The sequence below is a fragment of the Sceloporus occidentalis genome, unplaced genomic scaffold, assembly GCF_023333645.1.
Source record: "Sceloporus occidentalis isolate IW3139 unplaced genomic scaffold, rSceOcc1.0.p SCAF_6, whole genome shotgun sequence".
NCBI lineage: Eukaryota > Metazoa > Chordata > Lepidosauria > Squamata > Phrynosomatidae > Sceloporus > Sceloporus occidentalis.
In genome coordinates, this window is record NW_028316986.1 from 59,321,534 (window position 1) to 59,344,522 (window position 22,989).

The window sequence follows — 22,989 nt, forward strand, 5'->3', positions numbered from 1 at the left end:
TCTTCCATTACTTAACTTAGGGGCTTGACAGATGGAAAGAAAGGGGCGGTCAGAAGCTGCCCCTTTCTCCCCCGGATTGTGGCTGTGCCAACCAAATGGCACAGAAACGATGCGCCTGAAAAGAAGAGCCACAAAACGCGGCTCCTTTCTCCACTATTGCCAAGGCGCCATTAGCACACCGGAGTGGCACGGTGACGTCCTTTGTGTGCTGTGCCGTTTGGACGTGGCGCACAAGACATGTCATCGTTGTGCTTGCCAAGATGGCATCCAGACAGTGTGGTAGGGCTTGGGAGCATGCGGACACTCTGCTCTCCCGAGCCCTAAAATCGGCCCCAGGCTGTTGCAAAGCGTACCGGGCCTTACTTTACCAAGAATAAATCATTATTGATTCTCTTTTTTTTTAATTAGAACTTTAATATAGTGGTGTACATGAGTTACACAAAAGCCAAAGGAACTTGCAACCTTCTTTTATTATATTGAAAAATAATAGGAAGTAGCATCCCCCCCCCCCCTTACTCATTAGTACCCTATTTTCCCTGAGGAGATCACCTCAACAGAAAACGAGTATCAGATAACTCATTCATGCTTAATTTGCCACAAGTGTTCAGGCTATAAAGCTACTATTTTTAAAAAAGCATAAGCATTCTCCCTTACAAGCCCTATGGGACTTCAGTTAAACACAACACATTGGTTCCCTTGGGATCAACAGAATTTATTGACTCAATCTGAATATGAGTGGTAAGGCTCACTGGTCAATAGGACTTTAAGTTGAAGAGTAGGCTGTAGCTTTATTTAACTGTAAGACAGAGGCTCAATTGTCTGTGAAGGAACACTCAGTAAAAGGGAAAGTGGCTAGAATACTGGCCTAACTATAGCTGGGCAGAGGCCTGTCTGTCATGTAATACAGTACTCCAAAAATTAAATCAAAATTACAGGAACTCTTCAAGAGACCCTTCTGCTATATATTATTCATTTGAGAAACTGTCCTCTCCTATCAACAGATATTTGGTCAGTTAAGGCACACATTTTAGAACAGAATCACCAACAACTTACAAATTCCCAACAAAAATAAGTGCTACATTTATAGTAACTACATTAAAAACCCGAATAGATTACAGATTACCATAGTGAGAACTCGCTTTCATCTGAGAATTATATTGGAAGAGCTTCTTAATTTCAAGCCTTTCTAACTAGCAAAATGATTCTACTACTACTAATTAATACAGTAATATGTTCATTAGATTAACTTCTGCTGTGTTGAAATGTCCAGCTAAAATTTCCAATAGTAAAAATTCAGTCTTTTTTCTCTCATTTCTAACAATAGTAGGAAACACGTATTCATAATACAAATTTCAAAACATAGGTACTTTATTAAACTTAGCAACCTTTCCTAATTTCTGTTGTTACTTTTGGTATACAAGTACTATCAAAAATTTGCTGGTCATGCTGTCTCTTCAGAGTATTTTTTTCAGGCTTCAGGCTTACTAATAACAGAGAATTCAATTCCATGCTTGTTGAGTCTGTCAATAAGTTTTGTTTTTGAGAACACAGCCCCAGGAGAATAGACACCTCCTCTGTAAAACAAATACACGTTTGTTATTAGCACCCCTGTTAATCTTTGTCCATTACCAGTATTAATCTGGACAAAGTGATCCTTTTTTCTCTTAATTAAAACACAACACATGCTAAATACCATAAACTGTTAGAAAGAAACAAATTTATTATTTAAATTAATTTAAGAACAGTGGGGTAAAGTTTAATTACATAATTGAAGGCACTGATATTTCTAAATACACTTGTAGGATTGCACTAAGTGCCACTGCATTCAATGGGACTGCCAGAGATACAAGACTATAGCCTGAAATACTACACAATACTGAGCTTGATGTGAAAGCTCTAGTATAAAATTGAAGAATCTAGTGAAGTCCAAAAGTTTACTTTCTCTCGCAAATGAACTTTGTTTGAAAAAGTAGTATGTCTTCTGACAAGAGGTCAGCAGTAACAGGTTAAGATCAATCATATTATTAAATGTATTCTCTAATGTTTATTTTAGTAAACTACCAGTGATCTATACAAATGGCTCAGAAAGTGTTCAGTGTTGATTTGTAAAGTGGGAGAGAGGAAAGAGCTGCTGCCAAACTGTTCTGAATACATGCTGCATAACCTGCAGCATTTCAATAATGTTATGTCACTCAGACAATTATGAGAAATATTCCACTCTAACCCTCTGTGGTGGTATATTTCTAGTCTTCTGCTGACTAGGAAAAGGAGAATTTGTTTAACTAATTATGTCTTTGGAGCTAATTTTTATGCTGTTGAAAAGATAGCCCTGATCTATAGATTAAAAAAGAAAGAAAAAGAAAAGAAAGCATAGCAGATATTTCACACCAATAAAATTAAGACTTACTTTTTAGGAAGAGAACTCTTGTCCTTCAGAAGTGCCACACCTGCCTGAACCATTGCTATAGGTGTAGCAACATAGCCAGCCTCTGCAAAGACAAGTGAACCAAACAACAACAAAACAGTTTAAGCAATTTAAAATTTACAGTAACAGGTTGGCAGAGGTGTAGGCACTGAGAGGGATGAAGGCATTGTCCCCCCATAAGAATTCTGCCACCCCAAATAAAATTTTCTTTCAGTCCCCAAATTTCTAGAACTTAAAGCAATAACTTAAAGCTTCAGCATTCAGAAACACAGTTTAGGCATCCAAAGAAAAGGGGCAGTTACCAAGGGGATGCAAACACTGTAAATGTTAAGTTTTTAGAATTTTTAAGGATAAAGGAAACTTTCATTGGTTGAGGAAGAATTCTAATCTGAGGAGATAGTGTCCACATTTTGCCCCTTCATGACTACAACTCTGAGACATGATACATGGACAGTCACCTAATCCTTGAGTGTAGTGGAGTTATGCTTATGTATGTTTAGATTCTAGCCTGTACATCTGTGTTACTTTCTTTAATATGTATGTATGTAATGAGATTATTTCCCCCCCCCAAAAAAACCCCAGCTAGTAGTATGTTTCAATTGTGCAAAAATGTGTATATTTCCAAAACACTTTGGGTAACTTTAGCATGAGAAATAGAGCACATCGGAGCATTTGCAATAAGCTGATACGTCAAAGGCTCAATCCAGAAATTCTTTAACGTGCTTTGGAAGACAGGCCCCCTCTTTTCCTATCAGTTTCCTGTTTAATTTAACACAGTACAATACCTTGAATGGAAACTGATGAATAGCTTGCTTGGGAGAAAATGGGGCGAAGCAGGCTGGCAGCTTGGAGCGGCTTCTGGCAGCTCTAGCCCCCATCAGCCAGGGACTGTGGCGACCAGATGCTGTGGTCCCAAAGCTGGACACTGCTGCAGTCCTAAACGGGCTGCCAGCAAATAGTGGTTTTTTGCTACTCCTTTTCTTGCTGGCTTTTAGCCAATTTGGGGGGCCTCAGAGCAGCTTCTGGTTGTGAAGTTGCCAAAAGCCACATTTTTTGGTCTGTGTTTTGGGCCAATCTGACATTTCCTTTGTGTGAAACCTTGTTCAAGCATAAAGGTTTTAGAACTGGAATTATTTGATGATTCTGAGTGAAGTGAAGCTCAATTTTCCTGAGATAAGAAAAATGTTTCTATGAAATACTATATCTCTTGTGTGAAGTCATGCACAATTATGAAATCCTGTTAACATATTTTTAAAGTATATTTGCCTTCCCACAGGCTGATGTCTAAGAGAAGCAACTGATTACCAAATGGGGCTGTCACTTTGGTGCCTGTTTTCATAACAATCACATTTTGCAATAAATATGGTAATTATTGAAATACACATGATTAAATTTGCTACAGTATGGTTGGCCTACCTGGTCCCTTCACTTGAGTGCATATTTTAACATCTGGTTTGCCTTGTGGATCTTTGCCTGAGCTGTATCCCTCACCAAAAAACGTCATTTCGAAGGATGATCCTTCCATCTGCAATTTCAAAATAGAGAAAGTAAACAGCATTAGCCTTCTCAGCCACAAAACCATGTACATAAAGTTATATCCCACTACCAGTATGCAAAATAGCCCTTTCATTAAAAAAAACCCTCACATCCTCAGTTACTCCTGTTTTTCAAACATAGTACAGGTTGCATATCCTTTACCCAGAATTCTGAAGGACTCCAAAATCCAAAATTTTCCACAAGGATGACTGAGATAGTATTCAGTGTACACAAACTGTTTGTTTCATCCATAAAATTATTTAATAAATAAATAAATAAATAAATAAATAAATAAAATTTATTTTATTCCTCCTCTCTGCAGATTGCAATCAGGGCGATGTCCCCTTATACTATCCCCCTTAAAATACAATTAAACAATTTACAATATAAAACATATCTTAAATTAATACATAACAAAGTAACAATGAATTAACAATGAGTACAACAAAAATCAGGATCCAATGAGTTAGAAGTTTTTTTTTGTGGCCGGGTATCTATTCTGGAAAGGTCTGCTTGAAGAGATACATCTTAACAGCTTTTGTGAAGCTGTTTAAGATGGTTATATGACCGATCTCATCCAGCAGGCCATTCCATATTATGGGAGTGGTCGCCGAAAAGGTCCTCTGGGAGGTTGCCAACAATCTAATTTTTATAGGTTGCAGCAAATTCCTCCCAGAGGACCTGAGTGTGCAGGATGGATTGTATGGAAGGAGGCGGTCCCGAAGATAGGTTGGACCCTAGCCATTTAGGGCTTTAAAGGTGATAACCAACACCTTGTACTGGGCCTGGAAACTAATAGGCAGCCAGTGAAATGATCTTGGAATCTGTGTTATAAGGTCTCGTCTAGTTGTCCCTGAGATCAATCTGGCTGCCATATTCTGTACTAATTGCAGTTTCCAGTTCAAGCACGAGGGTAGCCCCATGTAGGGTGCATTACAGAAATCAAGACGGGAGGTTACCAGCACATGCACTACAGTTGCAAGGTCCCTGATGTCCAGGAAAGGTCGCAGCTGGTGTATGAGCCGAAGCTGATAACAGGCACTCCTGAACGTCGCATTTACCTGATTCGTCATCTGGAGTGACGGATCCAGGAGCACTCCCAAACTGCAAACACTGTCCTTTGAGGGGAGTGTGACCCCATCAAGGACTGGAGGTTGTATCCCGATACCTGGGTTTGGGGCCACTACTGTGAGCATCTCTGTTTTGTCTGGATTCAGTTTTAATCTGTTTTCTTCATCCAGTCCATTTAAAATGTTATGTATAAAATTACCTACAGTCTTATGTGTATAAGGTGTATACAAAACACCAACTAATTTCATGTTTAGACAGGTCCCATGTCTAAGATAGCCCTTCCCCACGACCATTTCCCTTCTCCTTTTGTGTTGTGTCTTTTTAGATTGTAGGCCTGAGGGCAGGGAACCATCTAATTAAAAATAATAATTGTAAGCTGCTCTGAGAGACTTTAGGGCTGAAGGGCGGGGTATAAGTACTCTAATAAATACAATAAAAAATAAATTATGTGTATGCAAATATTCTAAAATCCAAAAACAAATACCCAATCCTGAAATCCAAAACACTTCTGGTCCCAAGCACTTCAGGTAAGGGAGAATCAACCTAAGTTTAACATCTGTAGGAGTAAACACCACTGAACACAGTGGAACGTCTAAGTCATCATGCAGAGAACTATAGTCCAAAACACACTGCAAAAATAATCCAGTTTGAGACCACTTAAACTGTCCTGGCTCAGTGCTAGGGAATTCTGGGAACTGTAGTTTTGTGAGACACTTGGCCTTCTGTCAGGAAGAGCTCTGGTGCCATAATAAACTACAGTTCCCAGGGTTCCCTAACACTGAGCTAGGGCAGTTAAATCAGTCAAACTGGATTACTGTATATATTCATGTATAAGTCATGTATAGTCAGAAAATTGACCCCAAAACGTGGGTCGACTTATCCACGGTTCAATGTAAATACTGTAACTCTTATTTTAAAAAGGGACCATTCCCTGGTAAAAGGCAAGAGCATAATCTGTCCTGTTCTCTCATCCATCCAGCTTCTAGTATGAGCACATACAGTTACGGGTATGCCTGCTAGAATTTTAAGTTCTTTGGCATTGTTTTCCTTTGCTTCCTCCTTTAGATCCTTTGTTACATGCCCCTAAGTTATCCACGGGTCATATCGAAATTCAGAATTTTGGCTCCTGCCCTCAATTTAAATATGAGGTCGACTTATAATCAAGTATATACGGTATTTCTGCAGTGTGTTTTGGACTTATGCTGTTTCTCATACATAGGAATCTCAACAGGAAAAAGGACAATATAGAAACGTAGGAAAGAAACCTACCAACACCAAAATGAGGTAAATGTAAAAATGGACTAGAATTTGCTACATAAAACAACATAGACTGAAATCTTACTTTATTTTTATCTAAAACAATGTACTTGAGCATCGAAATTACCCTTTGGGTTGTTTTCACTTAGCCTTCATAAGGTTAAAAATATTAAAGGTTCTTTTAAAGGTTCTTTTTCAAAACACAGATTGAAGAAACACTTATCAGTGATAAACTGCATACCATGCAGTGATAACAAATATTTGCTCTAAACAGAATGGAGTCAAATCTGTCTTGCAACAAGTAATTTTTCCAGCAAGTGTACAGAAGATTGAATGCATAATTCTACATCTACAAACATACACTGTGTTGTATTGCAAGCTTGGGGACACATTTCAGTTGGCTCCATACTGCACCAAGTATAATGTTCTTCCTGGATTACCCATCTTCTAGATTTAGGCTTTTGCCTCCATGTAGCAAACCTGAGTATATTTGCCAGCTACATGCTGCACAAAGATAAACAAGTCTGCTAGATTTATCCTTTTACTATTAACAGTATCCCAGTACTTCCATTCAGAACATCACTGTTTTAATTTATTCATTCCCCAAGATACCTCCCCTTCATTTTCAAAGCTTAAAATAGCCTCCACACACAGGAGTAAGGAATTTTCATGGTTGTAATTAAGAAATTAATGTACAGGTCACAATGAATCAGTACCTCACGTGGAATATAAACAATGGCTTCATTTCCTGAGGGCAAAACAGCAACATTAAAAGCAGAAGAGGAGTATTCAGAAGCACAAGGACATCTGAATACAGCTAAATTTATTGGACAGGTGCAAGGGCACTCCTTTGAGTGCTGTTCCAACTACTAATGTGTACAAAATCCTGTCAAAAATATTATCATCAAATAAGAACAAAGGTAGTGATTACCTGTTTTTCTGTTGGCCCTTCTTTTGTAAAATATCCTCCAGAAAAAAATTCAGGATACTGAAAATAAGAAGGTCCTCATTAATTTCAAGTAGGAATTTCAAGGCTATCAAACCGAGAAATATTTAAAACCATACCTACTTTTATCAGGAGCTTTCTTCCAAAGTTGAACTTCACAAGCATTAAAAACAGAAGGCCAGCAAACATCAGCTTAATGACAGATCCAATACCACCCACGGTGGCATAAGCAGCATACTGTACCTGAACAGAACGGAGGGTTAATATCAGTAAACAACTACAGTTAACTATATATTTTATTTGCAAAGCATTCTCATATTTTTGAAAGCTTTCCAAAAAGTACAAAGTATCAAAATAGTAAGGAAAAAATACTTAAATTATAAATAAGTGACATCAGTAAAGAAGTGGCTTGGAATTTAGTGAAACTCTTATCTAGAAGTGCTCTCTGATGTTGGAAGCAAATCATCAGCTGACAGTGAGTCAACAGAGTGAGAGCTGATACATGAAAACTGCACTTAATTCTCCTTCATGCGGTCTCCAAAGAGACCACCAGGAATGCCTTCTCTGAAAACCTCAGAGACTTAGCAAGTTGATAAGGGGGAAGGCACACACAGAGACACTGAGATCCTAAGTTGCTATGCGCTTTGTTCACTAACACCAAAACCATAAATCTGGTCTCATTTCCAAGATTTACTCATGGATTTTAGTGTACAAACCTGAAAAGTGATCATTCACTGAGATTTACAAACAACTCTGAAGGCTAAAGAAAATACATTTTCCTTTTACTACCATACTTACAATAGCATCAATCCAGCATTAACATCAGTGTATCATTGTGCTAGGTAATAGTAATTTGTTGCTTAAAAAATAGAGAAGCGTGTTATAGAACATGAAGTGAAGAATGCTCAAAATGGAAACAACAGCAACATATAGCAATAGAATTTACTTTTCTATACTGCTTATTAATTAGTTAGTTCTTATCAATCAGAACTCTCTAAGCAGTTCACAATCTGTAATCCAATTGCCCCCAACAAGCTGGATACTCATTTTACCAACCCATGAAAGGATGGAAGGCTCAGTCAACCCTGGAGCCACCTTGTGGCTGCAGTACTGGCATTTAACCACTGAGCCACCAGGGCTCCATTTGTTATTGTTATTAAAATAAAGTTCATTTAAGTTTGAGAATTTTAAAAATGTGATGGCATTGTTGCAGGAGTAGTGCTAACAGCCTTGCTGCTATGTAACACATTTGATTTTGTTCATTAAACAGAGCTATACAAACACTCCCATGAATGGTGGGGGGACATTTTTTAAAAACTTCCCAGAAGTGCATAAACTAAGATCTGGAAGATTCATACAGTCAGTACTTCCCTTATGCGGGGATCCATTCTGGAACCAACCCACCCTGGCGTAAGGGAAATGCCGTGTGTGCTCAAGCCCTATTGAAAACAATGGGGCTTGTGCACATGGCACAGTGTGGTGCGCACGCCATTGCTGTTTCCATCACGTGGCTTCAGCATAAGCTGAAAGCCGTGTATAGTGTACCCACATATGGAGCGGATGCATGGTACACTGCAGTCCTATGCAGGTGACTCCAGTGGAACTTTCTCCCAAATAAAGGTATATAGAGTTGCAGCCTAAGTGATACACACACAGTCAGTTCAGTGATTTCACTGAAAACAGAGATGGTAGAATGCAGCCCCAGCCCTCTACCTCTGAAACCTTTGTCTACCATGAACAAAGAGAGCATTTTCCTCTTAAATTAATCCTACGGATGGGAGCCCAAGAAAAGATCCATCACAATTTGCACCACTTTGACTCATTTCTGACAAATAGCCAGTACTAATGTACCCAGCTCAGCAATGCTCAGACCAGGTATTACTGTCTTCAGATTGGACATTTACCCCACCCCACCCAACCTTCATTCCAAAATGTGTAATGAGGGGCATGAGGTTTTTCTTTCTCTATTTGCCTTGAAGAACCTCCTTTGTTGCTTCAGTCTCCAGAAGGATTCTGTGCAACTGAGCACCCATGAAAAGTTGGTCAAACTACATTTTCTTTTTATGCATCTGTTAATTTCTTGACCCTTTTAAAAATGTTTGCATTAGAAGCCTGTAGTTGAAGAGTGAGCTCTGCTTGCACCTAAAGTTGCCTACTGAGTCATCCTGTCTAAAGGTATCTAAAAGGCCTTTCCCATTAGGAATACTTCACTTCTGGATTCCACATAAATATATTTAAAAGAATTAACATGGTGGTTGCCGCTGTTGTTCATTAGCAAAATTTTTACCTTTAAAAACAATAAATGTGCATTCCTTTGTTAAAACTGAACAAAATTATTTTAAGAATGATTAAGTAAACTTACTGGTGTTTCCTGCAGATGTGTGTGCAAATAGCGCTGAGTTCGTTTTACCACAGCGACATCTGCTCCCATGAATGGAATGGAATACTGTTGAAGTTCATTACAATAAAACACTGCACCTCTGCAAGAAGAGAAGCCAAAAAAATTAAAACTCAGCAAAGTGTATTTGAGCCAAGACCTTTATCAAGAACAAAATAATCTTTTAGGGCCTGAACAGACAGGCCAAAATAAAGCTGCTTCGGGTCATTTTGGAGGTATGTTGTTTAAATGAGACACACATCTTAAGAGGCCAGAAGCTGCGCCAAAGGTGTGTTCCAGTCCTTAGGACTGGAGTGTGGCTTTGGCATGGCTTCCGTCCTCTTAGGACACATGCATCATTTAAATAGCATACTTCCAAAGTGACCCGAAGCAGCTTTATTTTGGCCTGTATGTTCAGGCCCCTAGACAAAGGAATCTTTGTAAACATAAATTCTATCAGGATGTTTCCTTTCAGAAAATTGAAGGCATGTACAAATTCCCTAACCTTCCATTCAGTCAAGAAAATCATTTTGTAGTAAGCAAATGTCAGAAAATAAAAAGGCTCTAAAAGAGGTATCGAGAACTTGTGGCCCTCCAGATATTGTCTCTCAACTGCAGTTCCCATTATCTCTCACCAGTGACTAAGGTCGTAGGACAGAGGTAGGTTGCAGTCCAACAACATCTAGACAGCCACAGCATTGGGCACCAAAATATACATAAAAATTTTATACCTTCTCTTAAGTTTTGCCCCAATCACTGGAATGGGTTTATGTCCTATTTGCCGTCGAAGTTTCTTGAGATTTTCTTGGTCAGAAAGACCATATATTGCTGATTTCCAGGTACCATCATGAATACAGGAACCCTATATTAACATATTATTATTATTATTATTATTATTATTATTATTATTATTATTATCATGGTAATTTATAACATTAATGTACATTTAAATAATTTCAACACATGTACAACACTAGCTATGATAGTGAATTGCAATCACACAAACTGAATCTGATTCAGAAATTAAACTAGAATACATCTGAAAGCTATGTATCAGCTTCTGGGCTCAACCATATACTCACTTAATCTTTCCTGCCCAAGAAAAAAAGTGTTCGCTCTTATAGCAGTATACATTTGAGTGGATACATCTATAATAGTTATGTCAAATTGATGTCTCTATGAATCAACTGTCACCTCTATACAGTATGAAGTACTGGGATGCAAGTGGTGTTTTAACTCCACTGCAACTTTTTGTATGGGCAGGACTAAACCTGTTTCTGCTCTAGGATATATCCTGATATTCTAGGAATGTTAATATTGCATTTGTTTTTCCACTGACAGTGTAATAAAATATTATCAGCTATTCCATTTATGTAAAGATTAGCACTGCTGCTTCCTGCATTTATCTCATATCCTTAACAAATGTTACACACACACTCAGAAGGCTGTCACAAACCTAGGTTGGAATATATGTTCTCTGACATTCCAAAAGCCATAAAAGAACATGCATGATGTTCTGCTGAATGACAGCTCCACAGTCTGCCAAAAGAGCCAACTCTTCATTTAAATAAAAGATCTCAAGCATCTTCTCAGTGTTTACTGATTTCATTGTATATGTAAGCGGTGGGAATTGTGTGGCCCTCCAGATGTTTTCACAGTGCAACTCCCACAAGCCCTTGCCTCCATCACCAATGGTGAGATGTGCTAGAAGTTACAGTTCCAAAATCTGAAGAGCCACATCATTCATTCCTTTGGTATACAGAATAAGTGGCTATTCCAAGCTTAACAAAAGAGCACCAACTAACCTCTGGGCCAAAATTAATAGTCAGGAAACTTTCCAGTGCTGTTAAGGTACCTTTAAGAAAGAGAATGTATTATTATCTCTGGTCATAAGGAAGTAAACAGATGTTGACATTCAGACTGTCAGGTTGATAGATAAATGGCATCACCCTGGCATGGAAAGGTTTTCACAACAGAAGGCTGTAACTTCAGGGCTTCTGGGCTTGTCTTAGACCAAGTAAGGCTTTTTCTGTAAAGCTTCCCCAAAATTAAAACAGGATAATCCCCACCCCCCACCCCAGGAAAACTGTCATTTTCTTTTGACAGGGTGCTGGGAGGACTTTTCAACATTGAAAAAGCCCACATTGAGGGCATGTGGGACTGCTCTGGGACACCTGGAGACTATATTCAGCCTACAGATCACATTTTCTCACCCTTGCTCCCTCATGTGGATGAAAAGAAGCTTTGTGTTTTGTCTTACTGGAAGGACTGCTTGATGTACACAGTTTTTAGGACAAATGGAACATGAAAAATACAACTGCTAAGTTTAAAACCAATTAAAATTCTGTGATTTATGCTTCCAGTAAAAATGTGAGAAACTGGGCCATTCTGTCAGTCTTCCTGGAAGACCAGCTTCATTGGGCTCTTTCCTCTCCTGCCATTTTGTATCCACAATTCCATTAGGCAGCAGAGCAATAGGAAGCACAGCCACTCACTCTATTAGCTCAGTTGACCTGGTTCCTCACACCCCTTGATTTCCTTAACTGCCTATAATCATTCCACCAAGCAGTAGCAGATAGGAAGACAAGAAGCAAAGCCACTGTACTGGCTGTGCTGAAACATCAGCATCATAAGGCTCCAATTCATTCTAAACTGTTTCCACAACATGTTGGCTATTTTGGACGACAAAGGCTATGCTCCTGAGATCCATAAATGTGCCACAACATGCCATAAATAATGCATTTTCCATTTCAGTTATCAAAATAGTAAATAAGCAAAATGGTAACCTTTCAAATTGTTTCTGGTAAATAATACCCCCATATCTGCTGGAATAGAATCAAAACCACAGCTTCCAACAATATATACTCCTTTTTCTTCAGCTTTGTCATTGTAGTTCAAATACATTCCTTCCAGAAACTGAAAGAGAAATGTGATGATGCTGTATTGAAAAATAGAAACTATTCTGTTTTGATGGTCAAGACAATAATTTTCAAAGCTGTTATTGCTATCACCACTTTCATTGGCACACTATCCACCTTGCAGTGGTATGAAAGGTTATTATTTGTCTAAAATTCATATGTAACCTGGCTATAACAATGCTCAGTAATGAAAATCCAACATTGATTTCTAGAATGGTGTAACACACACTGTGTGTGGGATGTGTGTGCGTGCATGGGCCAATGGCTTATGCTGCCACTGCTAACACCCACTCTCAGCTTTTGCATAAGGTGGAAGATAAAACAATTAATTAATTAATTCTCCAACTTTTAGCCATTCTTTTACCATATCCTTCTTTTTAAGTCTATCCCCAAAAGAATCCCTAAAAAAGTGCATGTTGGAGGAATAATGGGGCTGATAATGTTGAGTGTGCAGCTCTTGAGCAAGGAGCAGCCTGTAACCAGCCAAGATGAATTTAAACAGTATCATTCTATGGTAGTGTTAAATGTAAAAATAAATGTTTTCCCTTTCATGTGATTGTCTAATAATCGTATCCGACTGTAGGGGGCGATGTTCATCTTTGTTATTAAGCTGAAGGAGCCAGCATTGTCAAAGATGACTCCATGGTCATGTGGCCAGCATAGTTTCAGAGAATGCTGTTACCTTCCCACCAAATGCTACCTATTTATCTGCTTGCACTTTTAAATGCTTTCGAACTGCTAAATTGGCACAAGTTGGGACTTATGATTGGAGTTCACTCCGTCATGTGGTGCTTGAGTCTCTAACTGATGACCTGCCGACCTTGTGGTCATCACAGTCAGTGTCTTAACTGCTAAGCCACCACATCCCCAGAATGGTAGCATTACCAAGCTTAACATTTGAAAATAAATATTACTCCTGTATTATAGTCAGATGAGCAAGTACTAATATTTGGGGAAATATTCTCATAACAATGTAACAAAAACATTATTACCACACAAAGTATTACATGTTTTCTCAGTTCCACATACCTGGGGTTCTCCACTAATATCAACGCAGCTTGTACCATTCTCCACACAAGCTTTCACCACAGGTTCTCCGTAAAACCTGTACTATAAGAATGAATAAAAGTCATTACTTATATTATGCAAGGCTGTCTCAGTAAATTCAGCCAGCTATTCACTTTTGCTTGAACAGTGGGCTCTTTTTATCCACGAGCTTCCCATCTGCAGATCTGAGCTTCTGCAGACAGCAAGCACAGTTGTTTTTAACAGAGGCATGTGCATATGGCTGCGCCAGTGGCCGCATGCATGTTGCACCACCATACAAAACAACTGGACTTGACATCCCATGTTTTTTGTTATCCGCGGGGCTGGGTGGGACTGGAACGGATCCCCCAAGGACACAAAGGGACAGCTGTATTTTTAATCATTTTTGAGATATAGTTAAATATGGGGAATAATATAGGCATTTAATAATGAATAATAATAAGGCTATAGCCAGATTTTAAAAATATCTTGATTAACTGAGTCTTAATCAATTAATGGAATTTGTACGTGAAAGAAACAATTTTGAAGAATTTTTTAAAGGGTATGCCTGCCTCCATTTTAAAGGGGCATTTATTGCAACCTCTCCTCACACAGGAAGTAGTTTCTCTAAAGTAATATATGCAAGGCCTGCCTAAATACCCTAAAGGAAGCAGATCCTATCTAATCCTGGAAGCTAGGCAGAGCCAACTCTGGTTAGTACTTGGATGGAGACTGATAGCAAATACCAGGTGCTGCAGGCTATATTTCAGAGCAGCTTCAAACCCCAAGGACATCCTGACAATGGCGGGGAACAAGAGAAAGGGGCTTCTTGGCCCCTTTCTCCTTTGTGTTGCGGGTGCAGCCATGTAAAGGCTGCGCCAGCGACACAAACCCAGGAAGGAGCTCCAAAATAGAGCTCCTTCTGGTGCCACAGAAAGGGCGCCACAGGCGCCCTTCAGTGGTGCCAAGATGTCACGTCTGCGCCGCCCCATGAACGAAATGGCCTGTCTATACAGGGCCTAAGATATGTAGATAACAATATACTACTAGCAAAAAATAGAAAAGACTTGGAACAATTACTGAGGAAAGTCAAAGAGGAAAGTACAAAAGAAGATTACAGCTGAATATTAAGAAGATAAAAATAATGACCACATAAGATATACATAACTCTGAAGGGGATGACAAAGATAAAAAAAATCTTAAAGATTTTCTACACCTTGCCATCAATAAAAATAGAGATTTTATTTTTAAAAAATCAAATAATAGAATCACAGAGTTGGAGGAGGCCTCATGGGCCACTGAATCCAACCCCCTGATCAGTGCAGGAATTCCAGGTGAAGTATCCCCAGCAAGTAGTTGTCCAACCTATTTTGGAAGACATTCAGGGAAGGGGACCCCACCACCTCTCTAAGCAGTTGGCTCCATTGCCAAACCGCTCTTACTGTCAAAAAGCTCCTTCTAATGTTCAATCGAAACCCACCCTACTGTAACTTCAGATCATTAGATCTGGTTCTACTCTCTGGAACAGCAGAGAACAGACCTGCCCAATCCTCTCTGTGACAGTTCTTGATTAGACTGAACTCTCACAGAAACCAAAACGACTAAACTGTAATTTGGGCATATCATGAAATGACAAGACATTTTGGAAAAGATAATAATGCTTGGTACAATTGAAGGTAACAGAAAAAGAAGAGGACTATATTACAGGTGGATTGACTCAACCAAAGAAGCCACAGCCTTTAACAGGCTGTAACACCTGAGGTCATTCAGTTAGTAACAGGGTATCTCATTCATAGGGTTGCTGTAGGTTGAAGTCAACTTGGTAATACATGTAATGACTCTCCCCAAATTAAACTATCTAAATATTATAGTCTAATATAAAAATTATCAGATTAAAATAATTAACTGCTAAATAGGGCTGTACTAATGTTAATGGTTCAATGACAGAAACTGGCCAAGTCTTGCTTTATCCACTATCATGGAGCTATGCATTCTGACTGACCTTGTTGACATAGGAAACTACTTCAAATGTCCAATGCTAGTATCAATTAACAATGTTGTCTCTAATACTAACCATCGCACAGTTCTTTTTCAAATCATACCACCATTACAGAATCATTATGTTAAAAGGTTAACCTTATAAAATTTGTTCCTTATAAAGTCTGTTCTTTAGTCTGTTAAATAGCAGGACTGTCCCAATAATATCCCCACTCAGGAAACTTATTGGTTTAATTTTTTAAAAAGTTTCCATTTCCAAAGTTAAAGCAAAAAATAAACATAGAAGTTTTATCTTGTGACATTCTATGGCGATTTGATTTCTAAAAAGGTTGCTGCAACATAAAACCTCTTATCTTTTTTAACAGAGGAAAATACTTACTGGGCCTACACAGTTGAGAACAATAGCTGTTTGTTTAGCCATATTAGCAAGAGAGGATGGATCACTGACATCACATAGTATTATAGCAACCTCTGACTTCAGTTCTGTTTTCCCTGGAAAGTGAAAAATGAAATGTCATTTTTAAAAAAACTGAAATTATATAATGATTTCCCCAATATATTCTTCCCACTCCATCACCATTATTTTGTTATTAAATGAGAAAGATAAGCAAACCAAGGCCAATTCTAAATTCCTTAATTTAATTACTACTGCTAGTAAATTGTTTACATCCTGTTAATATCCTTTTCCTACAAAGATGACCAGAGAAAATTCTAAAAGTTACACAGCACTTTTAAACAGAATCAAAGCAAAGCAGGCATACAAGGAAGAATCAAATACTGATCATTGTATGTGCTCAATTCTGATTTAGAAATTCAGAGTAAATAGTACTTTCTGACCTCATGTACATTTTAAAAAATCCAAGCCATCTAATCACCATTTTTCTTTCTTTTGCAAGACAGTTTATGCCCATAACGTGAGAACTAAGACAAGTTTTAACGCATTAAGTATAAGGCCTGGGGATGTCCAGCAAATCCCAACAAAAATTTTACAGATGCAAACAAAAAATTGTTAAGGTGATTTAAAGTAATCATAATATTTCAGGGCAATATTTGTGAAACTTAAAAAATGCTGGTGATCAGCTGTATTGAAGAAAACTGTTATCCTAAATAACAACATGCAGTATATACAAATCAGAACAAAGTAACAAAATTAGCATCCGAAAAAGCACAATTAACAGCTGAAAGATCACAACAACCGGAATAACCTAAACCAGTGGTCCCCAGACTGCTCTTTAAGGGATTTTGGACGTCAGCTCCTAGAAATATTGGCCAACATGGCTGAGGCTTCTGGGAGATAAAGTTCAAACTCACTTACAGGGCAGTTTATGCTGTTCACACAACCATAAAGAAGAACCACCTCAAGATATCTTGCGGCCTGATTCACAGGAACATATGGTGCTCCCACTCAACTACATCTGCTCCCACACTGCAGAATTAATGCAGCTTTACACCACTTTAACTGTCATGGTTCCATTCCATTCTATGGAATCCTGGGATTTGTAGTTTGTTGTGACACCAGATCAGTCTAAATATCTCATAGAATTACACACCCCAGAATTCCATGGCATTGAGCCATGGGATTTAAAGCCTCAGTCAAGGTACATAGCACCCAGATAAAAGCCAAGCAATGTGGGCAAATGAAGCAAAAAATTAATAAGCACCAGCAAACAATTTGCTGGCCTTTTATGACATCCAAATTTTGTTGCATGTTATCGGCTCCTCACTGCCTTTGTTGAGTGGTGTTTTTTTTAGTGGGCTCATGCACACAACTGAAGCTAAGATGTTTCTGAGGATTGGGTTGTATGCAACAATGACCTGATAAAATTACCAGCTTGGTAGATGAAGGGAATGCTGTGGATACAGTATATCTTGATTTCAGTAAGGCCTTTGACAAAGTTCCCCATGACATTCTTGCAAACAAGCTTGTAAAATGCAGGCTAGACAAGGCAACTGTTAAGTGGATTTGTAACTGGTTGACCGGACGAACCCAAACGGTGCTCAACAATGGCACCTTTTCATCCTGGAGAGAAGTGACCAGTGGAGTCCCACAGGGCTCTGTCCTGGGCCCAGTACTGCTCAACATCTTTATCAATGACTTGGAGGAAAAAATTGGGGGAATACTTATCAAATTTGCAGATGACACCAAATTAGGAGGAATAGCTAATACTCCAGAGGACAGGATCAAAATTCAAAATGACCTGAATAGACTAGAAAGCTGGGCCACAGCTAACAGAATGAACTTCAACAGGGAGAAATGTAAGGTACTGCACTTAGGGCGAAAAAATGAAATGCACAGATATAGGATGGGGGACACCTGGCTTAAGGAGACAACATGTGAAAGGGATCTAGGAGTCCAAGTAGACCACAAGTTGAACATGAGTCAACAGTGCGATGCGGCAGCTAACAAGGCCAATGCGATTTTAGGCTGCATCAATAGAAGTATAGTGTCTAGATCAAGGGAAGTAATAGTGCCACTATATTCTGCTCTGGTCAGGCCCCACCTGGAATATTGTGTCCAGTTCTGGGCTCCACAATTCAAAAAGGACATTGAGAAACTGGAGCCATGTGTCCAAAGGAGGGCGACTAAAATGGTGAAAGGTCTGGAAACCATGCCCTATGAGGAATGCCTTAGGGAGCTGGGTATGTTTAGCCTGGAGAAAAGAAGGTTAAGAGGTGATATGATAGCTCTGTTTAAATATTTCAAAGCATGTCATATTGAGGAGGGAGCAAGCTTGTTTTCTGCTGCTCCAGAGACTAGGACCCAGAGCAATGGATGCAAGCTGCAGGAAAAGAGATTCCACCTCAACATTAGGAGGAATTTCCTGACAGTAAGGGCTGTTCGACAGTGGAACACACTTCCTCGGAGTGTAGTGGAGTCTCCCGCCTTGGAGGTCTTCAAACGGAGGCTGGATGGCCATCTGTCGGGGATGCTTTGATCTGGATTTCCTGCATGGCAGGGGGTTGGACGGGATGGCCCTTGCGGTCTCTTCCAATTCTATGATTCTAACACCACCTGTTCTATATAATCATGTAAGAATGCAGGCTATTGGCAAGATGTTTATAACTATGGCCATGCCAAAGGAGGTGAGGGAATGTCTTAAGCTCTTGGTGCTCATAAATATGGACACCAAACAGCTTTACAGAGGCCCCATTCCCACTAGCCCCTTTGCCCTGGGTAGATCTGAGCAGATCCAGTAATCCCCAAACCAAATCCCTCCAGAAAGAAGTTCCCACTACCTTTACCTCGATCGGACCTCCCCGGTGCAATTTACCCAGCTGATGTTCACATTTGACAAAAGTAGTGAATTAGGATGGAGCCTCCCTATTGTCAATCAAACGATTTGCATATTCACTTCCACTGTAGCCAATGACGATGTGTCATGTATCTGCTGCAGCCATTTGTCAAGGGCATGGATGCTTCCCCCTCTTTTTTTTAAAAAAATCTAGTGGGAATGTTCACATATTCTGTCAATGTGTCAATTTTTTTTTAAAAAAAAACACCAGGCCTGGCGACATCCCAGCAAAATGTGGCATCCCAGGGTCAGGGTCAATGCGGATGTGATTGCCGGGAGCCTGGCCAGAGCACTCCTGGGACCACCTCTGCCTCCCCCTCCTCCCTCCGGCTGAGAGAGTGTGCCTTGAACTGGCATGGCGGCACTCCGTTTCCCTCCTCCTCCTCCTTCCCCTGCTACTTCTTTTCCTTACCTGAGCCTCTATTTCCCTCTCCTCCTTCCCCTGCTGGTTCTCTTCCTTGCCTGGGTACTTCATTTCCCTCTCCTCCTCCTTCCCTTGCTGGCTCCCTTCGGGTCTGGGGTCTCCTTGCTCTAGCCCCACTTCAATTTCAGGAGGAGAAAGAAGGCAGCAGGGAGGGAGGGAGAGGAGTCAGGAAGGTCCTCCAGGGGTCTCTTCCTAACTCCTCTCCTTCCTCTTTCCTTCCCTTCCCCCCACCTTCCTTCTTGTCCTGGAGCTGAAACGGGGCTGGAGCAAGGAGGCCGTAGGCCCAGGTAAGGAAGAGAGCTGGCAGGAGAAGAAGGGGGATGAAGAGGAGGAGGGGGAGGTGGAAACAGTGCCACCGCGTGGGCTCAAAGCACACCCTGGGTAAGCCACACTCTCTGAACAAGTCATACTCTCTCAGCGAGAGGAGGAGGCAGAAGAGGGCACAAGAGCACTCTGGTAAGGCTCCCCTCCGGTGAGGCTTCCAAGGGCGGATTGGAGCCAGGGGCCTGGAGAGGGAGCTGATGGGTTCAGGAGCCCCCAGACAGCCACCATTCCCTCCCTGGAGCATGTGGGGGGAGGGGTTGGGAGAGCAAGCGAAAAGGAAATGCAACACAAGCATTCACACATTCTTCTGCTGAAAGGGAAACAATGTAGCAGAAGTATTCATTCTAAATGTAGCACAAGCATTTGCATAATCTGTCACAAAATAAATTACCCCCTCAAAACAATGCCCCTTGCAAAGTGACCGGTGCTAGAAGGGAGGCATGTTCCACCCACTGCCCACCCTCTCACATTTATCCCTCCCCCTGAACTTGACCTGATCATGACCAGGGACAAGTTCACATTTGCCGGCACCCAGGAAGAACCGGGTTTTCTGAAAAGAAATGGGGAAAAACCTGCTTTCAGAAAACCCTTACTGAGGGGGCTTTCCCCCGAATCAGATGTGTACAACCCTGATCTGGGTGTGTAAAAACTGGCACCAGTGGGAACTACTCACTTGTAAACCAGTTTGAAATCCGGGCTATACTGCAGTGTCAATGGCCTCAGATAAGAAGTAGGCAGGCCTGAGTTCCACACTCACCCCTTTCATGGCCAAATCCATGTTTATTGGGCCCAACTCCCTATGCAACTACCGATGACTTCCACACAAAACAGCAACTGCAATGTAGGGGAACCTTTGGCTCATCAGGCATTTTGGACTGCAGCTCCCACAATCCTTTATGCTCATAGAATCATAGAGTTGGAAGAGACCACAAGGGCCATCCAATCCAACCCCCCCCCCCCCCCATGGCAGTTCCATGCCAAAATACCTTTGGAGAGCCAACCTGTACTGTTATGCCCCAATGAAAAGGATTATACTGTACTGTATTACCAAACTGCAACAGCAGGTTCTCTCTTTTCCCAGTTTATAAGGAAAAGCAGTGTAATCAGAGTTGCAACACACTGTCATTTCAAAGTTCAATGTCTGCCAGCTTCCTCGAGGCACCAAATCAAGTCTCCATCTGCATTTTGGTGTAAGGCAGCTTTGTAATATGCATTCATGTTACGTGAACCTCCAGGTTCATTGCTTGCAGGCCTCTTACAAGTAGAAACAAGATGCTGGACTGCATGGATCTTCCGAGCTGATTGAGCTAATCTTGATTTTAACCAAAAGCTACTGGGGTTTAGCTCACAGGTTTACACTGTGAACAATGGTTTTTGCTCACAGCAACCTATGACAGAGAGCCAATGTGGTCTAGTGGTTAGAGCACCAGACTACGACTCTGAAGAATGCAGGGCTTTTTGTGGGGTCTTTAAACAGAGGCTGGATGGCGATCTATTGGGTGGGTGGGGGGTGTTTTGATTCAGAGTTCCTGCATGGCAGGGGGTTGGACTGGATGGCCATTGGGGTCTCTCTTTAAATTCTAGGATCCTTCGGCCAAGGTTCAAATCCTCGTTCAGCCACAGAACCCAAATGGGTGACTTCACATAATCATTACAGCTTATCATGCAGCGGGCAGATTGGTAAAATCCCATGCAGAAACAGGATTTTAAAATCCGAGTGTTGTTTGTCAGATGAGTTGGCGTGAAAGACAACTGACAGGAAAATAATCCGAACGGAAAACTCCTTTGTACTTTTGGAATCAGCGATAGTAAAAAAGAGCTGGTTTGGACAACTTTGCATTTGGGTTATTCTTTTGCATTATTTCTCTTTTATGCAAACATCGTCTGAAAAACATCCGGCAAATGTGGGTTTTTTTTCAACTTTCTGTTTGGGCTAACCCTGAATGTCATCCGAAAAACAGCCTGCAAATGCAGGTTGATTTCAGTTTAAATTTAGTTCATTTAAATTTAGCCCTCCCTCCAGTCCATCTGCGCTGGTCCAGGCCTGAGAGGGCGAGAAGAACCTCTGGACTTGATCCCCTTCCCCACCACCACCCTTCCCTTCTCCTTCTGTGCCCTGTCTTTTGCGATTGTAAGCCTGAGGCCAGGGAACCGTCTAATTACAAATAATAATAATAATAATAATAATAATAACTGTAAGCTGCTCTGAGAGACTTTAGGGCTGAAGGGCAGGGTATCAATGCTGTAAATAAATCAGTGTTGGAAGAGAACCCAAGGGCCCTGATCCGGTCCAACCCCATTCTGCCATGCAGGAACTCTCAATCACATTACTCCCTGACAGATGGCCAACCAGCCTCTTGTTTAAATGCAAGCCACTCTCAGCCTCAGAGGAAGAAGGCAAAGGCAGGCCCTCCTGGCAAGCCATGCTGGGACAGGGTTGCCCTACGCCAGCCGGCAACCACCATCTTGTCAGACTCCCTTCCCCGCCCGAGAGAGGGAACTGGAAGCATCTTCAGGACAACATGTCTGCGATGCAGCTCCTGACAAGGCCCTGACAGACACAGGGGCAGCCCAAGCAGAGGAGGACCCAACTAAGCAGAGCAGGGCTTTCCAACAGTGTATTGTACACTGTAGTGTATTGTGGCAACACCAGAGCTCTCTCTGACAAAGGCTGCATCCACACTGGAGAAAATAACCCGGTTTGGCAGCGCTTTAAGTCTTTGTCTGGCTCGAGGCTATGGAATTCTGGGAGCTCCGCTCTGGGCCCCACAACAAACTCCAACTCCCAGAATTCCATAGCAAAGAGTCAGACAGACTTAAAGCGCTGCCAAACCGGGTTATGTCTTCAATGTGGATGCATCCAGAGAAGGCTAAACGTCTCACAAACGCTACACTTCGCAGAGTCCCACAGCCTGGAGCCATGGCCGCTAAAGCGGTACGAAACCGGGTTATTTCCCCCATGCAGACGCAGCCAGAGAGTCTTCTCTTCTTTCTTCCTTCCTCCTCCTTCTCAATCTCACCCAGCTTGGCTGCCGCCTTTTCCAGCACGGCCTGCAGCTTCTCGCTGCTCCTGCCAGCCACTGCCCAGCGTATCTCCTCCTGGGCGGCCACCCGGGCCACCTCCTCCACCACGTACTGCCCGGTGAAGCCCGAGGCCCCGAAGACCACCATCTCGAAGGGACGCCTCGTCGCCATGGCAACCTCCCAAAGATCTCCCTCCTCCTCCTCTGCCTCCTTCACTCTCCTCCTGGAAGGCGAGCGCCGCTGCAACTGATGCTGCGCCACAGAGGCGCGCGCGAGGCTCAACGGCGAATGGAAGGGGGCGGGGCCTCTCAGTCTCTCTCTCTCTCTCTCTCTCTCTGTTGCGCGCGGGCGGGCGAGACAGTGATAGGGG

General features: G+C 41.3%; 1 protein-coding gene across 1 annotated transcript; it reads right to left on the bottom strand.

Annotated features, from left to right (window-relative positions):
- Window positions 1-691: 691 nt before the first annotated feature.
- On the bottom strand, window positions 692-22,924 carry LOC149310805 (saccharopine dehydrogenase-like oxidoreductase). The gene is made up of 12 exons (XM_089529792.1): window positions 22,616-22,924; window positions 15,934-16,046; window positions 13,560-13,640; window positions 12,399-12,528; window positions 11,418-11,467; window positions 10,344-10,474; window positions 9,598-9,715; window positions 7,359-7,478; window positions 7,221-7,277; window positions 3,842-3,950; window positions 2,408-2,489; window positions 692-1,574 (listed from the first exon to the last, which is right to left on the bottom strand). Exons 1-12 carry the CDS (start codon window positions 22,788-22,790, stop codon window positions 1,469-1,471), a joined length of 1,272 nt encoding a protein of 423 aa, XP_089385918.1. The 5' UTR covers window positions 22,791-22,924; the 3' UTR covers window positions 692-1,468.
- Between the last annotated feature and the right edge of the window lie 65 nt (window positions 22,925-22,989).

Bases quoted from the DNA above. Each gene is read 5' to 3' on its own strand.
- LOC149310805 (XM_089529792.1), bottom strand. From the start codon at position 22,790: ATGGCGACGAGGCGTCCCTTCGAGATGGTGGTCTTCGGGGCCTCGGGC. The intron at 10,475-11,417 runs GTTAGTTGGTGC...ATGTTAATATAG, and splicing joins CTATTAATTTTGGCCCAGAG to GGTTCCTGTATTCATGATGG. The intron at 7,278-7,358 runs GTAGGTATGGTT...TCTTATTTTCAG, and splicing joins GAAGAAAGCTCCTGATAAAA to TATCCTGAATTTTTTTCTGG.